At 41.8% G+C, this 18,263-nt stretch overlaps 1 protein-coding gene across 1 annotated transcript in view; it reads left to right on the top strand.

The window, feature by feature from the left end:
- The window catches only part of SH3BGRL2 (SH3 domain binding glutamate rich protein like 2), a 55,496-nt gene continuing 37,233 nt past the window's right edge, over positions 1-18,263 (top strand). The window contains exon 1 of the mRNA XM_064448567.1: positions 1-675. Within this exon, the coding sequence (XP_064304637.1) occupies positions 1-675 (675 nt within the window). The remainder of the gene's footprint in view (positions 676-18,263) is intronic.

The following is an 18,263-nucleotide window of genomic DNA, read 5'->3' as shown; positions in this document are numbered from 1 at the left end:
ATGGTGGCCAGCAGGGACGGACCCGGGCCTGGTGGAGCAGAAGCGGTGCTCCACACGCATGGGGCAGGAGGACCAGGAGCATCCAGAGGGGCCGAGCTGTTAGGGAGGAGCAGCCCTGATGGTGGAGGGCATGAATTTAAGCGCGTTGTTCATCACGCACCAGGGCCACCTCGACCTGCGGGCAGGGCACCTGGAGGGAGGCACAATCCCCTTCTCAGCCTCTCAAATGCGAATGGTGGCACCCGGCAGACCCGGGCGCTGGGGACGTGGCAGCTCGGGGCACGCAGGTTGCCGGCTTGGCTCGCTTTTCCCGGCGAAGCTGTCCCTCGCCCGGGGAAAACTACAGCGCCCGTCGGCCCCTGCGCGCCGCCCCCACCTTTCCCGCCTCTCGCCGTTATCGCCTGCCTCCTGTCAGCGAGGAGCCGGACCCGGCTCGCCCTAGAAGGGCTGCCGCCTGGGAGAAGCGGGGTGCTGCAGCTGACGGCCGCCTTCGGCGGGCGGCGGGGTGGAGCGGGGCGGCCCCGGCCCCCTTCATCCCTGTCTCGGTCCCGTGCGGGGGAGCGGCGTCCCCGCAGCCTCCGCTGCCCCGTCCCGTCCGGTCCCGTCGCCTCTGCGGCTCATGAGGTGAAGATGGTGATCCGCGTCTTCGTCGCCTCCTCCTCGGGCTCGGTGGCGGTGAGTGGGGGCAAGCGGCGGGGAGAAGGGAGAAGAGCGGGGTGGGGGGCCGCCGGGGCTCAGCCTCCGGGGCCGGGGACGGCGCGGGGCCAAGCCGCCGCTCTCCCTCCCCGCGGTTGCCCCTCGGAGCCTGCCCTTGGCTCCGAGACCTCGCCCCGCACGCCGGCATGGAGCGGGGGGGTCAGTGGGCTGCTGCAGAACCCGGGTCTCAATCCGGCGGGGCTGCGTGTGCAATGGGGGCGTAAAAACGACACCCCCCACCCCCCCTTTTAAGGCTGCCAAAGTGTAACTTGTTCCTGAATTGCCCTTGGCAAACCAAGCCCTGTGAAACCTCTTCGTAGGGGACAAATATTGTTTTTAAAGGGTCTAAAAGGTGATTAAAGTGGGGCTAAACCGTCCCGCTTGGGAGGGGGTTTCCGCGCCTCGGTGAGGGGGAGGCGCCCTGAGGCGCGCCGCGCCCCACCCCTCAGGTGCGGGGCCTTGGTGCCCGCCAGCTACTGCGGGCTTGAAAAATAAGTACGGGGAGGGCCCTGAGACAAACTTCAGGCCAGTAGCACCTCTCTGCATTAACAAATACTCTAGAAAAGGTACAACAACTTTCAGACTCGGTTTTGAAAGGCATCACTGCGTCCTCTACTTAATTGAAGCTCTTATAGCTTTCTCTTCTTAAATTAATTATGCATGTGACCTATGAATTTCCATATTTTCATATAAAGTGACAGCTCTGATTTCCGTTGAGGCAATCTGAGCGTAAGCGTTCTACTGAATTTGTTCTTTAATGAGGAACATCAGAAGGATTTAGATATAATTGCTATTCTTTATGCCTCCGCGGTGAAGGCAGTGGCATTTTTGCATTGCGGAAGGATGTAGCACTGTATTTTTCCCATCTGAAGGTTTATTGTGTGTTCACTGCCATCAGCCTTTTACTGCACGATACTTGTTTTCAGTTCAGTGGCATGGTGACAGGTATGGGTTCCGATATGTTTTGGCATGAAGTGTTCAAAATGCTTAGTGGCTGCATTTCAGCTAATAAAAACTAATTACCCATTTCAGTAGCCAACTGAGTAAACACGGAGCGTCTTCAGAACTCTGTAATCCATGCTCATCAAGCATCCATAATAAAAACATCTTCCCTGCATGAGCAGTTGTTTCATGCTGTGGTAGCTCAGTATTGCTAGGTTTAGTTTCTGATCCATGCCTCATAGCTTGAACAAGAATGCCTAGTTTTATATTTTGTTTTTGTTGAAGGGGGAGAAAAGGGACGCATAGTTAGCTCACCCATATCTCCTGTTCTTACCAGTCTATGAATAAGTAATTGATGGGAGTTTTTGATTCTGCCCTCTCCTTCCTGTCTCTCCCTCCAAGGAACATACCCGTTAGCAGCAGCAATATAACCCTCTTCACTGCCTATTAACCCAGCAAACCAAATCTGAGGTTGACAAGCATTTTAATTTGCACATCAGTTCATTTGCTGACTTCTTTCTGGGTTGGACAACAAGAAGATGACATACAATACAGATTACAGTTTGCAAACTGGTGATAGTCAACTTTCTTCATCTAGACAGCCTAGCCAGAGAAGAATAGACAATTTAGTGTTTGAAGGTAATGTTACGCATCTCTTTTCTGTCAGTTTTTCTTTATCTATGTTATCACAGCATTTAAGAATCTTCATTATGGGCTAGGTTCCTGCTGTGCTCAGTGTTGCATCACCGAGGCTTTTTACTGTGGGCTTTGCAGGGGGTGTCCCTGGATCACAGCTAAATGATGGAGGAAAATGACAAAGAAAAAATTATTATCAGCTGTTTATGTGGGAATCTGCATCTGGAGAAGAGGGCAGTTACTGTATTGCACATCTCTAAACAGGGAAGTTTTAAACTTATTTTCATCCTCCTGGAACTAAACATTAGTGAGAGGGAACAAAAAGTGTTTGAGTCATGTAATACCTTGTAGTCTCCTCCAGCCTTCAGCACAACTGTGTCAGTTACTTTTTGGGATCCTGTGCAATTCATGAGACAGGATGATTTCCCTGACTGGAGAAATGAGTACCCCTCATAGATCCTACTCTGTCTCCTGCTAAAAACAGTGTCAGAATCCATGGTTTAATTTCCACTTGTAGGTCAGCTTGAGTCAAACTGTAGGCTAGCGGCTTTTGAGAGTGGATGTGGCTGAGATCAGTGTCTGTCCTGCTGCAATTAACCAAAAACTTCTATATGTAATATTTGCTGATAAACTAAAAGCAACGTCATAGTGACATGATTCACTTTGTTAATCTCTCTAGAGATGTTTTGTTAAATTACTCTTTATTTTAAAACGAAAAGTCCATCTAGTCTCTAGAGTAAGCTTTCAGTTTTGTTTGTTACCTCATCAGCAGTGTGCTGTTAAAGCATGGGCACTTCTCAGTCGTCTTTCTTCTTTGTGCATGCAATAAGACTGGTTTGAGTTTGCAGAGAGGGAAGGGTGAAGGCAGTGATTTGTTTAAATAACAAATGCAGCAATTTCCTTATGTTAACTGGTGAAATGGTATTATCTAGCAAATATAATGAGCTAAAGTCTTTGTGTTAGACTCCTTTTGAAATTTTCAGAATAACCAGGTCAAACGATAGGCATTTGGCTGAAACATTCCTGAGAAATATACTGGTTGTGTAGTCAGCAAAGGCTTCGGTTTGCGTAAATATAACTTCCTCTGGAAACTTTTGAAATGTTTGTTCATCCTGATGCTCAGTGTAGTTTATTTTGTGCTAAAGAAGATAAAAATACGTAATAGTAATACATAGTTCTAAGAGTTCAGCACATAAAATGTTTTGGGGGTCATTCTGGAGAATGAGAAAAGGAAATAGTTAGAGTGGATAAGAAGAAGCCAAGAAAAATGTGAACCTTCCCTCCTTTTGGTCTTGGACTTCTCCCTGCAGCATCTTCCTCACATCTGAAGGCTCTTAGACCTTAGAGGTTACTACTATTAACTATTTTTTTTTTTAAATTTGTGAATATAAATGCCTCATGAGTTTAAAAGAGCTCACAGATCCCAAAACGTAGTTGTTGCTTTAGTGGGAACATTCATCTTCAGTGTTTATGGAAGCTGGACTGTGGGTTTACCCTGTAGGGATGCTGCAGTCAAGCTCCTGTGACCTTCTTGTGGGAAGGGAGGAGAGAGGCATTGTGTGTATGTCTGCATACATTTCTAAATAACCCCGTGTTGTTTTGAGCATGCATTAGGCAGCTGAATCGCAATGGGAAGCCTCTGAATAGGCAGGCAGGCATGTTTCTACAAGCCTTACTGTCTCCTGCTTTTTCTGACCTGAATTTCTGTTTGTTGGTAAGCTGTGTCTTGAATTCCAACCACTTCTTTGTAGGGCTGGGGAGGCTGGCTTTGCTACTCCTCCCTGATAAGGACAATCAGTGTTCTTTTGTGTTTGGGAGAAAGGCTACTTTAAAATGAGTCTACATTTCTGCCTCAGAAGTGCTTCACTGTTTTCAGGAAATAGTTTATGCCCTCATTTTTCACCAAATCATTCCAAGGTGACTGTAATTGAATCTGCTTCACATTTTCAGTCTATTAATGAAAATTTACATTTGTGCTAAAGTACTACGTATTGAATCCGTTCAATGGTTTTTCCACTGTTTTAAAGCAGCTCTGCCTTTGACAGGAAGGGTAGTATGAGCTCAGTAACTCTACGCCTGGAATTCCTATAGTTATCTAGAAATGTCAAACCAGAGGAGACTTCAGTCCTCTTGCAGTCAGAGGACTGAAGATCAGGTAAGGGGAATGTCAGTGAAAAGCTTTCAAATAATGAAGGCACTTCAAACAGCTGCCTCACTTGCACTTTCTCCTCTGTGGTAATAATTTATTGCCTTGGAGCTTCATCTGTTAAACCGAACAGATAATATAGGGGAGTTACTGAAATAATGGCACAGCAGGTAGAATCTCCTCTGACTAGTAAGAGGTGCGAAACACTTTCCCACTGAAATTTTTGTGTATTAATGAGATGTGAAAAACACATCATTGAAATGAATTCCATTTAGCGTATAAGGGCAAGTGCTGCTCAGGCATATTCTCCATGAGAACATGTTTAGGAATAGGAGGGCTTGAGGACAAACAGCACCAACCCGAAAAGAATAGACTTTTTAAAATGACCAAAACTTGGACTTTGACTCTTGCTACTGAAGAGAATGATGGATTTTTTTACTAGGAAGCTTGATAAGATAAGTGCAGTTATCGTTAACTTGTTTCTATAGCAAATACTGGTTTTATGAGACTAAAACTCTGCTTTGTTGAAGCATATCGTGGAGGTCAAAGGAGTTGGAATTTTCGTTTCCTGGAATGACTTTAAATCACAGTATAAAACATCAGAATGTCAGAATAATTACAGTCATGTTTGGTTCACGTGTTGTTGGATAACGTGACAAAGACAAATACAATGCTAGCATTCTTAAGGCTAAGCTTGTCTCCTAGCGATAACGATGAATTTCAACTCCACCCTTGTTTGCACAAAGTCATTGTAACTCAATGTTTCTCATAGCTCTTGAGGTGTGGAATAAATTAATGTAGAATACGTCACTTCTAGAATATCCACTGTCTAACAGGGGTTTCTTGCCTCTCTGCACCCCAAAAGCGCAACAGTTAAACCTGAAAGTGATTTGGTTGAGTGATACAAGTGCTGTTTGTGAAAACTGTATTAATTATGGTGGTCATCTGGAAGGATCTGCAACTTGCTGTATGTGATTTACAGAAATTCAACTACCTGTGATATCAAATATTAAGCTTTGCAAATTATAAACATTATCATGATTTTTAAATATTAGAAGTTTGTAAAATGAGATCATAGCAGCAGGTCAGTTAGCTTTTTGGAAATGAGTCAATAATCTGTACAATTAGAAGTGATCCTGCGATATTTACATGAGAAAGAGCAGTATTTTAGATGCGTAACCACAGCATTGTCTAACATCTGTCAGCATGCTGACCTGTTGGATTGGATCCTCAAAGCCTGATTTATGAATCTCATGTGAACTTCGTGCTCTGTCACTTCACTTGGTCAAGGTGGTGGTGCTTTTGGTGGTGCACCTACAGAGTCGTGCTGTAGCAACACCAGTGATACTGGGAGAAAAATTCAATCCTTGCTCAGTCAAGGGACACATCATGTATATCGTGTCTTGGACCTTAGCAACTCTATTGTGCCCATAGGAGAGATCTCGGGACTTTCTGGACCTAGGCCCTTTGACTGGCAGAAAGGATTTCCTCATCCTTCCTCAAGTTTCCTATTGTCAGGTCAGGTGGCTCATATTCATCTTTGCTGGTTTCTGTCAGTCCTGTTTTGCAGGGGTCACGGGGCAGAGGGAGCTTGTGAGCCTTGCTCGTGACTGTGAATTCTACAAAGTGGGAAGGTCAGCGCTGAAGGCTTCAGCTATTTTTCACTGTTAAGGGCCCTCTGTGGATCTAGCTCTCAAGTCTGTATTCCAAAGAAGTCTAAATTCTAGTTACATCCTCCTGCCTCCTGGTGGAGAGAATTAAGAGTCTCTGAACAGGAGTTCGGGTAGCTTAATGAATGTGTTCAGGAGGGAGCCAGGAGAGAACCCGAGTCACAAGGTGACAGGTGGAATTTAGAACATCTGTGTGTGGTATTCAGTACCTAACTGTTGCACCATTCTTGTGTGCTCTAGCACTTTTCAAATATTTACATTTCTTCTTGGCGGTTAGATGATGTCAGAAATAATGCTACCTTGAAGAACATGCTTTGGACTGCATGGTGTCTGTCATGAGCAGTAGGACTGATACTGACCTTTGATTACAACTGTAGCTGTAATAAAACTTCAAGGGAGGTATTGTTCCGACTGGGTTTCTGAAGACTGTGTGGATTGTGTGTTCTGACTGTCCGTGTATTGGTCTGGTTTGTACAGGCATATGGTTCAATGTGTCTAACAACTGTATAGTGATGTTTTCATTAAAGATTTAGTCCTCTATTTTGAATATATTTACATGGGTTGGAAAGAACAAAATGAGTAATAAAAGGCAACTTGTTCATTTTGAGAAGGTTTTTCCTCTCTGTTTTTCTACAGAGGACAGCAGTGTCAAAGTACAAGTCCCTGAATGGATGTACTTCCCCGGTAGTGGTCTATTCTCCTTAATCTTCCACCCATATCTTCAAAACCTAGAAATTCTTTTTCCTAACCCTGGTCATAGTATCAGCAATTGTATGAGGTCACATATAATTGAATTAATGGAGGAAAAAAAACGTAATAACTAACATGCATGCTATTTATTCGTACAAATGACTTTTGGATTACTTTTATTTTCCACGTGGTTTTGTGAAATGAAAATTAATTTTGGCACGTAGCTCACCTCTCTGTTTTCTAGAGGGTACAACCCAGGAGGAAAGGCAGGGAATGAAGCATATGCCATTCTTTGGTCGTTCCCATTTTGTTGTCTGGCACTAGTACACCAATATATAAACTGCCACGTTTACAGTTGTCATTGTCGTGTTACTCTCTGGCAATGTTGCTCCTGCATAGAGAAACTCCAGCAGAGGGGCAAGGCAGGCAGCTCTCACGCTGTAACATGTTGGATCACTGCAACTGCTTGCTTCAGTACTGCTGAACTGGAGATCTTGGTACCAGCAACTTTAATCTGGTGAATTCAAATTGAAAGCAGCATGTTTTCCATACGCAGCCTGCTGCAGTCTTGGTGTCTGGTTTCTTGTCACTACAGAGGCTGCTCAGCCAAGGGACAATAAACTGAATTCCACTGTGTTTGGGCATCACAGAGCTGCTTTCCCAAAATTTGTTCAGCTATTCTTCTGTAAACCTAGGTCAGACATTCACTTCCTCTCTAGATTTTTTTTTTGTTGTTTTCCCAAGAAGTCTTACTTGGGCAAAATATGCTAAGCACCAGAGCATCAGTGTGTTTTTTTTTTTTTCTTTCGGAGCTAAGTATCTGTGTAAAAAGAGATATTGAAAAATGATGTTGAATTAGAGTCACTGCTGGACTAATGTGAATCCTGTGACCTGCAGTCATTTACTGGGATGTGGTGTCTAGTGCAGTAAATTCATATAAGATGTGATCCAAAGCTTGTTGAAATTGGTGAAAACATCTTCATTGACTGACTGGGCTTTCATCCAAGCCAGGTGGCTTCTATGCTTACCATTAAACCTAAACGGTGTCTGTGTGTCTGGAAAGTTCAGGACTCTAATAATGCGTATTGTTCTAAATGTTTTTATTCATGCGTATAAAGGGTACAACGCTGCTGGCTCCAAGGTGGAATTGCTCGAGTACTGTCTGCAAACATAACATGTCTTCATTAGCAGTAAAGAGAAATGAACCTCAGGATACAATCTCCTACCTAAAATGAAAGAACTAGATTGTTGGTAAAATGATTGTATAGGACTCCTAAGCCTCTGTCCTTGGGCAAACCACAGCAAGTACGAGCTGCAAGTAGGTACCAGTACAGGCCACATTCTAGGTGAGAGAGCTGAATTTTCTGAATCTCCACCACTCAGTGAGGCTAGAAACAAATAACTAGCTCTTGCAAAGTTATGTCTCCTATTCCTCAGTACTCCCCCATTTTTAAAATGTAAGGGCCTACAGATATAATTCAAGAAACAGTGAAGACATACCAGTAAATGTGGAAGTGTACTAGTCAAAGTTACCTGATAGTACCAAAGCCCAGCAAACCTTGCCGATGTAATGGGACAATATTTATTCAGAGTAAATTACCTTTCTCAGTACTTGTAAGAGCTTAAAAAAATCCGATATTTTAATTGATATATTGGATATTCTGATTCTAATAGTCTTGTCAGAGTATACTGCTGAATAAGTCCATTTCACTTGCTACATGAATGCTTTTGATTTTAATTACAATCCAAGCAAAAATTAAGTCTATAATGCGACACATTTCAGTTGATCTCTGTGAGATTCTCACTGGTACTCTTCTGTACAATCCGTCTCCCAGTTTAATTATTTCAGACTGTTTATACTTCTGTTTATCCAAAGAGGGAAATGTAGAAGAAATTAGGATTTGTGGTAAAATAGTCAGTATTTAATGAAGTTCTTTATTGTATAAAATCAGGATCACTTTTGTCTTTAGCAATCTGAGTGTAACTTGCAGACAAAGAATTGTCACTAAGATGGTAACCCAGAGTGTATTATTTTACTAGCAAGTACACTGAGGGCAACAGTTTCCTTACCTGCAGCCTCAAGTGCTGGCCTCCTAAGGGAGTCTATCTAGAAGGAGATAGTGTTATCTTTGTTTTGCTTGCAGTATGAAAGCTTGATGAGAAGAGTAAGGAACACATAAATGCTGTAGTCCTTGGAATCTATTCTTAGTTGAAATCTACTCTATCCAAACCCATGATCGTGTTCTGGTATGTCAGTGTTTTTTACCAGCGTAATGTTTGGTAAGTTTTACAGAAGATAGTTAACATTTTGCAAGTCCCTTAGGCTGGTGGATTTACTTCTTGGCAAGGTGAGGGGAAATGTAGAGGCGGTGGCTCAGAGTTCTGAGTAGAGGTACTGAGTTCCTCAGTAGCCATGAGATGGTTTCCTTAATCTTTTCTACTGGGGTTGGTATGTTGTTTAAGCAGCACCTGTTGGATGAGCAGATGGAGTCAATTCCCAAACCTAAGTCACTGTTGACTCTCATTTCTAAAAACAAACATCAGATTCATTTTAGTGGGACTCATGTAGGTGAGCAAAGCGTGACCTGATCTTTCAAGGAATGACTCAAGTTGCTGGTGAACTTCAGATGGTTTGACTGGGAGGAAGGGGTGACTGACATACACACATTGTGCAGGCAGCTCACTTAACATCTTTCATCTCAGCAAGAGAGCATGGATACAAAACCTGCTCTCTAGTCTTTCTTGGGCTGTAGGCCCCCACCTCTGAAGTATTTTGGGGTGATACCTTTTGATTCTTCTGTCTGCGGCTGTGGCAGGCCTTCGATTCTGGTGTGCTATGTTACTGTAAGAGTTATTTATCACCACTCTGAAGGGGCTGAGCCTAAAGCATGTGGATATCCTTTTGGGGTGATAAGAGCTACAGTGATGAGGAACCTTTTTAAAACAAGTTATTTCTATCTCCTTAGTGGGGGAAGAGAAAAACAACTGGATTTTACAACAGTAAGCAAGCTTATTTAGTCTAAATTTAATATTGTACTTCACTATTAAAGTAATTGAATTTGGCATGGAGGAAGGGGAGTAACTGTCTTGCTAGCTGATTCATGAAGAGAAGCTCTCAGGAGACACAGGTTGCTCAGTGACTCAGGTTAGTCATCAATAACAGCATGCCCTTTTGTTGTTGCCCATCTCCCTTGGGTAGAATAGAGCTCGTCTTGACAGTAAGAGTTCCAGGATTTGTTGTTGTTGTTGATTTTACCTCAGCCTAACTAATCCCCGACATTACTAGTAAGACAATGTGGAAAACTGCAACATGTTTCTTCAAGGAATAAACTTGCAGCAATTAATGCCTAGGAGTGACCTTTGCATATGTATCAACCTGCCTTTTGTTTGAATATACATATGTAGATGTGTATTTTTGCATACATGCCTATATAATGAGATATATATATTTATGTATCTATATAGTGTGCATATGTTAAGTATATTTATATCTGTGTAGGGGTGTGCATGTACCTTTCTTAACCTTGGAATCACCAGTAGATGCTGTTTATCACTCCGTAAAAATAAACTACTGATTTTTGCATCCCCAGAGGAGAAGGAAAGGTAACGTGGTGCCTTGCACTGGTTGCTCAAGGTATGTCAGCATCTGTCGGGGCCCCGTCTAAAATGACTGCTTCTTTATTTGAACATCTGGACCTTATGGAATTGTAGCCATGGATGTCTGTCTTCTGTGTAAGCTAGAGTGCTAAAATTGGGGTGCTTGCTCAGCTATCTCAGCTACTACATGTGTCTGGCTTCTACTTAAGTGCTTTACTTAAGTAACTTATTTCAGATAATGAGATACTTACAAAACATCAAAATAGTTATACCAATATAAGATATCCACCAATATAATTGTGTTAGCTAATGGGGACAATACAGTGCCATAAATATTTCCTTTCCTACCTAGGAGAAAGGTAATGTCAGTGTAAACAATGTTAGGAAGATTTTTATCTGAGAGCCCTGACAGGGCTAGTGGTGGCAGTTGAAGACCTTACTGCTCATCACTTCAAAGTTGCTCTTCTGCCTGTTGCAGAGCTCCAGGACAGAACACGTGCCTGCATTATAGCCCCTTTGGTTGCAGCCTTTTGTGTTTGCCTTCATGGGTACTGAAGGCAGGCTAGTAATATGCTGAACTGTGTAAATGAGCCTCTGCAGCACCAGGACTTGCCCAGTTTTGCCACTGTTGCAGGATGATGGTAAGTTTTGGTAGGAGGAGGGTATCAAGCTTCTGCTTGTGACAAAGCCTTAAACAGCCACAGTTTCTGGCTTTCTGAATATCCCGTTTCATGGGATTGTTCTGCTGCAAACTCTGCCAGCAGGGTTGCCCTCAGGGCTTTTGTTTATAGGCAGACCCTGAAACCATGCTCTTGTGCTCCATATTAAATACAAATCAGAATGTGTGATTGTGTATGTTCCCTTCACACATGCTGATAAGTTTTTCCTGTTGGCTTTTGGCTTTTTATGCTTTTACAAAAAGAGAGAATCTTGTTAACCTGCATATGCTAGGAGATATGGGCCGTTGTGATCCTTTACACCAATCTGCTATGTAACATGGGTCCTCTGGATTCACTGGATAGATCCCAGCTGAAGCAAGAGAATGTGACTCAGAAAAAAATATTAATTGGAATTTAATGTTGGAAATTCCACCACAACTTTCACAAATGTGTTCTATTTCCTGACATTTTCCTATATGGCAGAGGATGATATCAGGTATTATCTGTGCTATTAAAACCTTTGAGTGATTATTTGGAACAACTTAATAGTAGCATTACAAATCAATTAAACACTGGTTTCTTAATCATGGAATTGGGGTCTGCATTTGTCAGAGAAAGGCAAGTGAATTTTTCTGTGTCTTCATTTGAAAGACACCTTTGACCTGATGAATAATAGAGCATCAGCAACTGAAATGTGTCATTACCTTGCTAAAGTGTTAGTGGAATTATCACCCCTGTCTAATCTGAAGAAACAGAATTCAAGTATGCATGAAACCTTTGATGTGGATCTGAATCTCCTAAGGTCAGACAATCATGCTGAAGCATCTCTAATTGAGTGATCTGATATGTTTATATAGAAGCAGAGACAGGAATGGCATCTGAAGGATTTAGATAGCATGAAATTCTTCAGTAGGAACCTGCTAGGAAGCTAAAATTAGTTAGAAAGGAGATACAAAACTAGTCTTTGAACAGAGAAGACAGCTGCCTTGAAGGCCCTGCTGCGCAAGCAGTCCCTTCCTACTTGGTGAGACTAGCTTGTCTGCAGCGAGGCGTCTTTTTCTGGCAAAGGATCCCAGCATCAGGCCCCAGGAGAGCCTGAAAGTTTGTGGGTTTATTCAGCATAATGTTCAGCAATAGCTTTGGCTCTGTGGAGGGGACTCCTGTTGCCCTTAGAGGAGATGTGTCTGCAGTTTATGGGATAATGATCAGATGGCTGCTGTGTTTGGGGATGCAGCTAGTCATTAAGAAATGGGGCTGCAGAAGTATAAAAGAAAAGGTAATTTGCGCATACAGAGCTGCAAGAACACACAAGCTACATGGCTATAGTTGCATTTGTTGAAAGAGAAATAATGTTGACATTTTAAAATAAAGTTAGAAGCCTCATTCTGCTCTCTTTTGAGTCAAAGGTAATTCTGTTATTGATCTGAATAATAGCAGTGGCAGTCAGCCCTAGTTTAGAGAATGATATCAACAAAATCCATCATCCTAGCCTTACAAAAACATACGGATAGGACTTTGCAGTAATACAGTCCATTTTTATCTGAAACATGGTATTTGTCTAGAGCCATAAATGCATTTGTCTGTTGCTATTTTATATACTGCTGGGAAAACCTGTAAATATCCGTAAAAACTTAGCACAACAAATTCTGAATGACTAGCACTGCTGTTACTGCTGTTACTTTAAAGTGCATTATCAGGGGTGTGTATATCTGTGGTTGGCAGAATGACACATCTGTGCTGTGCAGATAGCAGCTGTCAGGAGAAAATAGTGAAAGTATTGACAAGTTTATTTCACAAACTTGTTTTTCAAATACTTTAGAGCATTTTGGAATCATAATATCAGTGATCTTTCAGGATGAGAAAATAAATGCAAGCATAGCCTTTCTTAGGGAAAGGCTAGATGTTTTTTCCAAGTATCCAATCATTCTCTCAAATTCATGGTGGGGGATTAGTAGCTGTGTGGGAGAAATATGGATGTAACCTTGTGTTTATGTGGGAACAGGGTTCTCCGTGAAACCCAGTATGCCACTGCTGGGATGGGCAGTACTGTAGTCTTGGACTTTGCGTTAATGTTTCTTTGAAACTTTATCATACTGTCAGGAGACTTTCTGCTGCATGTGACATCTTAGGGCTCCGCATTCTTCATCAACTTGTTCTTGTTTCAGAAATAGCTGGAGCTGCAGTTGGGTCTAACTGGGTGTTGGGCTATGGGTCCCAAGTGACAAAATATAGAGAGGGTGCAGCCTCTCAGGTAGGGTAGGAGGTGGCCAGTGGGACTTATATCTTGAGCTAACAGAACCAAGACCCCACCCAGACAAAACTAGGCTTATTACTTATGTCTTATGGGCTGCTAGGTGTTTTTATCCATTCTAATAGATAAATATTCCTATGCCACTGAGTTTTGATACTTAAAGCTAATGAGAAGGAAGAAACATGACCTATTTTTTTTAGTGCCAAGAAATTTGCTTTTATATCTCATTTGCAGTAAGTACAGAAAATACAGCTGGGGATGCTTTATTCATTGTTACAAAACAATGTGACTGATAAATACATAGAACTAGTTCACAACACTTTCAGTGCTCTGCTGACTCACCATGTCACAAAAAGAAGATAATTGCATGTTTTCATCTTAAATGTTTAGGTGATAAACATGTTACATAAGAGGAAATGTGTGTGAATTTCTTGCTAAGGGAATTTTTTGTTTTTATTTTTCTTGGCAAAATTTAGAATAGAATATTTCAGTTGGAAGGAATGTACAGTGGTCATCTAGTCCAAGTGCCTGACCACTTCAGGGCTGACCAAAAGTTAAAGCATGGTATTAGGCACATTGTCCAAATGCCTCTTAAACACTGACAGGCTTGGTATCGACCACCTTTCTTGGAAGACTGGTCCAGTGCTTGGCCACCCCTTTGGTGAAGAAATGCTTCCTAATGGCCAGTCTAAACCTCCCCTGGCACAGCTTTGAACCGTTCCTATGCATCCTGTCACTGGATACCAGGGAGAAGAGCTCAGCACCTCCCTCTCCACTTGCCCTCCTCAGGAAGCTGTAGAGAGCAATGGGGTCGCCCCTCAGCCTCCTTTTATTGAAACTAGACAAGCCCAAAGTCCTCAGCCAGTCCTCACAGGACATTCCTTCCAGCCCTTTCACCAGCTTTGTTGCCCTCCTCTGGATGCATCCAAGGACCTTCACATCCTTTTTAAACTGTGGGCCCCAGAACTGCCCACAATACAGAAGGTGAGGCCGCATCAATTCTGCACACAGTGGGATAATCACCCCTTTTGACCGGCTGGTTGTGCTGTGTTTGATGCACCCCAGGATGTGGTTTGCCCTCTTGGCTGCCAGGGCACACTGCTGACTCATACGGGTACTATAGCATTTGCTTACTTTTCAAAAGCTTCTTATAAAACTCCTCTCTTCAATGCTATTTCAGTGAACTTTAAACAATGACAAAGTATTTAACATATTTTAAGAAAATAAAGAAATAAAACATAGTTATTGTGTTTTTCTTCCCTCCACAAAATCCTAGTCTACCAAGCAAGCTTGAGTCACATTAATGAAGTGATATCTCTTAAATCTCAGATTTTCAGCAATAGCAGAGTTGGACTTCCATGAGCAAGACACTAAACTGTTCCCTGCTCCCCTAACTCTGCAGGAGGAACTCTGAGATTCAAAGGTCAATTTTCTGTTCATTACTGGAGGACTAAGAACTTAGTTTCCAAAAGTTCAGAACTTTACAGTTCTCAGCTACCTTGCTGAACTGGGACTTTACTGGGAAGCAAACGATATTCTTCAGAATCAAATAACTTACAGAAATCAAAAGAAATAAACATATGAATAAAAGTAATATAGCATGGAGATCAGAGAACAACTTGTGTTTAATTAGGAGGTACTAAAGAGTAGCTGAATTAATAATGGTGGCAGTTATCATACTTGTATGTATGCATAGTAAACATTTTGAAAAGGAAGATAGATGTTGCTTGTTGAAAGGGTTTCTTTCATGATGCAAAATACTTGTTATAAATATGCCACTGACAAAAGAGAAGAGTATGAGGAGGAGTTAAATGTAGAATGCTAAACAGGAGATTTAAATTATTCTTTCGCAACTTTGAGCTGTCTGTTGGAGAAAAAAAATGCATGAAAATAACACTTTCTTTTTAACCACTCTCTTGAATTACTGAAACATATGTTAAATTACAAACAAACACATCTATTTATTGAAAGAAGTTAGCTGGCAGCTAGGGTTTGAATTGCTCGTCTTTTGAAATGAATTATTCTAGCCCTGCAGGATGGTTCCATCAGGAGAAGTTTTTGATAGCTGAAAATATGCTTTGAGTCTCTGAAATCTTCCAGGCTGCTCAAAGTTTCTCATGTCTTTTGTGCTAGCTACTAGGATCACCAGTCTTGTTTAAAAAAAGAAGAAAAAAAAAAAGTCCTAGCACATAATTCTAATAATTTTGAAACTTCTTGGCTCGCTGTTGGCTGAGATATTTTAAATAACAGACCAAGTTACCAGCATGCTCTGGTAATCTGCCCTGTTTTAGCTAGAGGCCCAGCTGAAGAAGAACCAGTATGCCTTCCCAGTGTCCTCACAGGAAAATACCTATGACTAGGAAAGATCCTGTATCTGTAGCACAAATATAACTTCCAGCATATATTTTGTCAAATAGAAATGTAAAAGTTTTCAGGATAGTCTAGCTCCATGGAATGGAGCTCTTGCTGGAGGTTATGATCTAAACTGGCAGTGGGTTTTGCAAGCTTCCATGCTAGAACAACCAACAGTGCATCCTGACCATCAATCTGGCAGTCAGCTGCTGCTTGCCAGGCTAGGCTGGGAAGCCTCTTGCTATGTTTCTCAGTCTGCATGGAGTCCTCTGGCTGCTAGTCTGTCAAGGTCTCTCTCATTTGGAGCTGCCTGCCTATACACAGTGGGACTTCCAAGCTCTGGTTCAGTTCCAGTTGCAAAGTCTTCAAGTTTCACTTTGTTATAGGCATTTTTTATTTCCAGAAGCAATGCTGGGTTTTTTGGTTTCACATTAATGCAGTGGAATACAAATTCATGTCGTTAATTAGAAGATCCAGCTTCAGCAGTATTCTTAGTCTTTTGGTGGGAAGTAGCGAGCCAAGATTTGGGTCTCATAGCATCTGGTTTCCTCCAGTCCATCAGGGACTCAGGTGTAAGTGGATTTTCAACACTGTAGGAGTACATTGGTACTACTACAAGAAGAAAATGATGACAGAGTCACTTCTTCATTTGTGTACATCATTGGCAAGTCCTGTTTCCTGAAACAGAAGAAATAAAGAGAGGTAGGCTTGGGAGTGACTTGAGAGACTTTCTCAGCTGCACACAGCTCAAAGGCCCCTACACGGTACTGCCTGTAGCTGATATTTCTATAGAACCTTCTCTTTTAACTTTCTTGGTCTTTTTCCTTTTTCTGTGTGTTCCATATCTGTCTCCCCTTTTCTCTTACATGCTTACTGAAATAATACCAAATAAATCCCTGAGCAAGCTCCCATCATCTCTTGTTTTGTGTAGTGATAGGTGTATTTGTACTTGCTAAAGGCTCCTTCATGTTTGAGTGTTACCTTGTTACTTGCACAGAAAGCAATAGTTTCTTAATTAAAAAAAACTTAAATAAGAAACTTTCCCCTTCAACTTGTAATAGATATGCATACACAGAAATAGATTTAAATGCCATTTTTATAGCGTGCATCTGACAAGGAGAATATGAGGTTGGCAGGCATTGGGCATGGAACAGTTTACTCTCTTCTGTAGCTTTATAGAAAAAGAATATGTTTTCCTTTGCTGACTGCTTGTGATTAGGAGTCTTTTAAAAAACAAACCTGTCTCAAATTTTAACTGCATTTCTTAAATACTGGACTCCTTCAAAGACACCATACAAATACTGCACAGAGGTAAAGGGGTACAGATTGCTTGGCTAAGTAGTGTCTCAGCAGCTCCCAGGGACCTGCAAACTGATTTTGCATAAAGCTGAACAGATTGCCCTCCCAGTTCAATAGTGTGTTTCATATGGCATGTCCTTAATTATGTCTCTGTATGCAAGCGTAAGATTGCTGCTAGCAGGAGACCAGGGCAGTGCAGGCTGCATGCGGCCGCTGTTCAGGGACTGTTCTATTTCTTTTCAGACTGAAAAGTTCCGTGATCAATTTTTAGGATATTGAAACATTGAGGTGCAGTTTTTCTTGAGGATGAAGTGTGGAAGGTGTTTTTAGCTATTTGGAGGCCTGTTCTGAGGAGACTGTATTTTCCTTCTATCACATGTAATCCAGTATTTGCTACAGCAGGTAGCCACTTACTTTACTTTTGGGAATAGTTTTGTAATGATGATTTTTTTAAAATTTATTTTTATTGTAAAATTTTCTTCTTTTTTACCCTCCTTCACGTCACCCTAGCTTCTCATCTCCTTTTTCCATATGTACATAGCTGAGTTGTATTTTCCTGTGCCAAGAACAATGAATTAATCATACAAACCTTTGTAATGGTCTGTCACAGTACTGCCATCTCTCTGCAATAAAAATTGCCAGGGGTCAGTTGTGCTCTCCTTTCCTAAGCCAGGCAAAGAAAGAGAAATTTGGCAGGAACTCTCTGTCGCTACAGGTTGCAGATATAACAGGACCATGAGGAATTGCTTGTCAGCCTTGGTGAATGTGTGAGATTGTTTTTCATTGCTTCTGTATGAAAGCAGCAACACAGTGGAAACAGAAGAAAAGAATGCAGATGTTGCTTAGTGTGTTTGTGAGAGGCATTTATCTCCTTGCTTTTCTAGGGAAGGTATGTGTAGGTTTGCAGTTAACACTGTTCAGAGTTCTGTTCATTTGATGTGGTTAGGGCTTGCATTTCTTTGTTAAAGTGTAGTATCTCCTTATTATCTGGGAGTATGTGTTAAGCCTAATCTCTGTTAGAAGTGAAGATTAGTAATCCTCTGCAGTAAATACATTACATCTGCATTTTACACTGCAACAATCCCTTCGGTTTTGTTTGCGTGACTTGTAAAGGCAGAGACCCCCATGTGACATTCTTAGCTATGGGAGTGAGCTGAAGCTTGTGTTTATGTAACACAAATGCTGTTTATGCAGTTCATATTTCAAATACCTGTAGCTGGTCATGCTTCAGCTTCTGCTGAACCATTTTCTCAGGGTGCAGTTTTGCTACTGATATAAACCGATGAGATTGTGGCACTTACATTATTGATGCTCCTTCCCTTCTT

The sequence above is a fragment of the Phalacrocorax carbo genome, chromosome 3 (genome assembly GCF_963921805.1).
Source record: "Phalacrocorax carbo chromosome 3, bPhaCar2.1, whole genome shotgun sequence".
NCBI classification, from domain to species: domain Eukaryota; kingdom Metazoa; phylum Chordata; class Aves; order Suliformes; family Phalacrocoracidae; genus Phalacrocorax; species Phalacrocorax carbo.
This window is presented reverse-complemented; position numbering and strand designations above follow the sequence as displayed.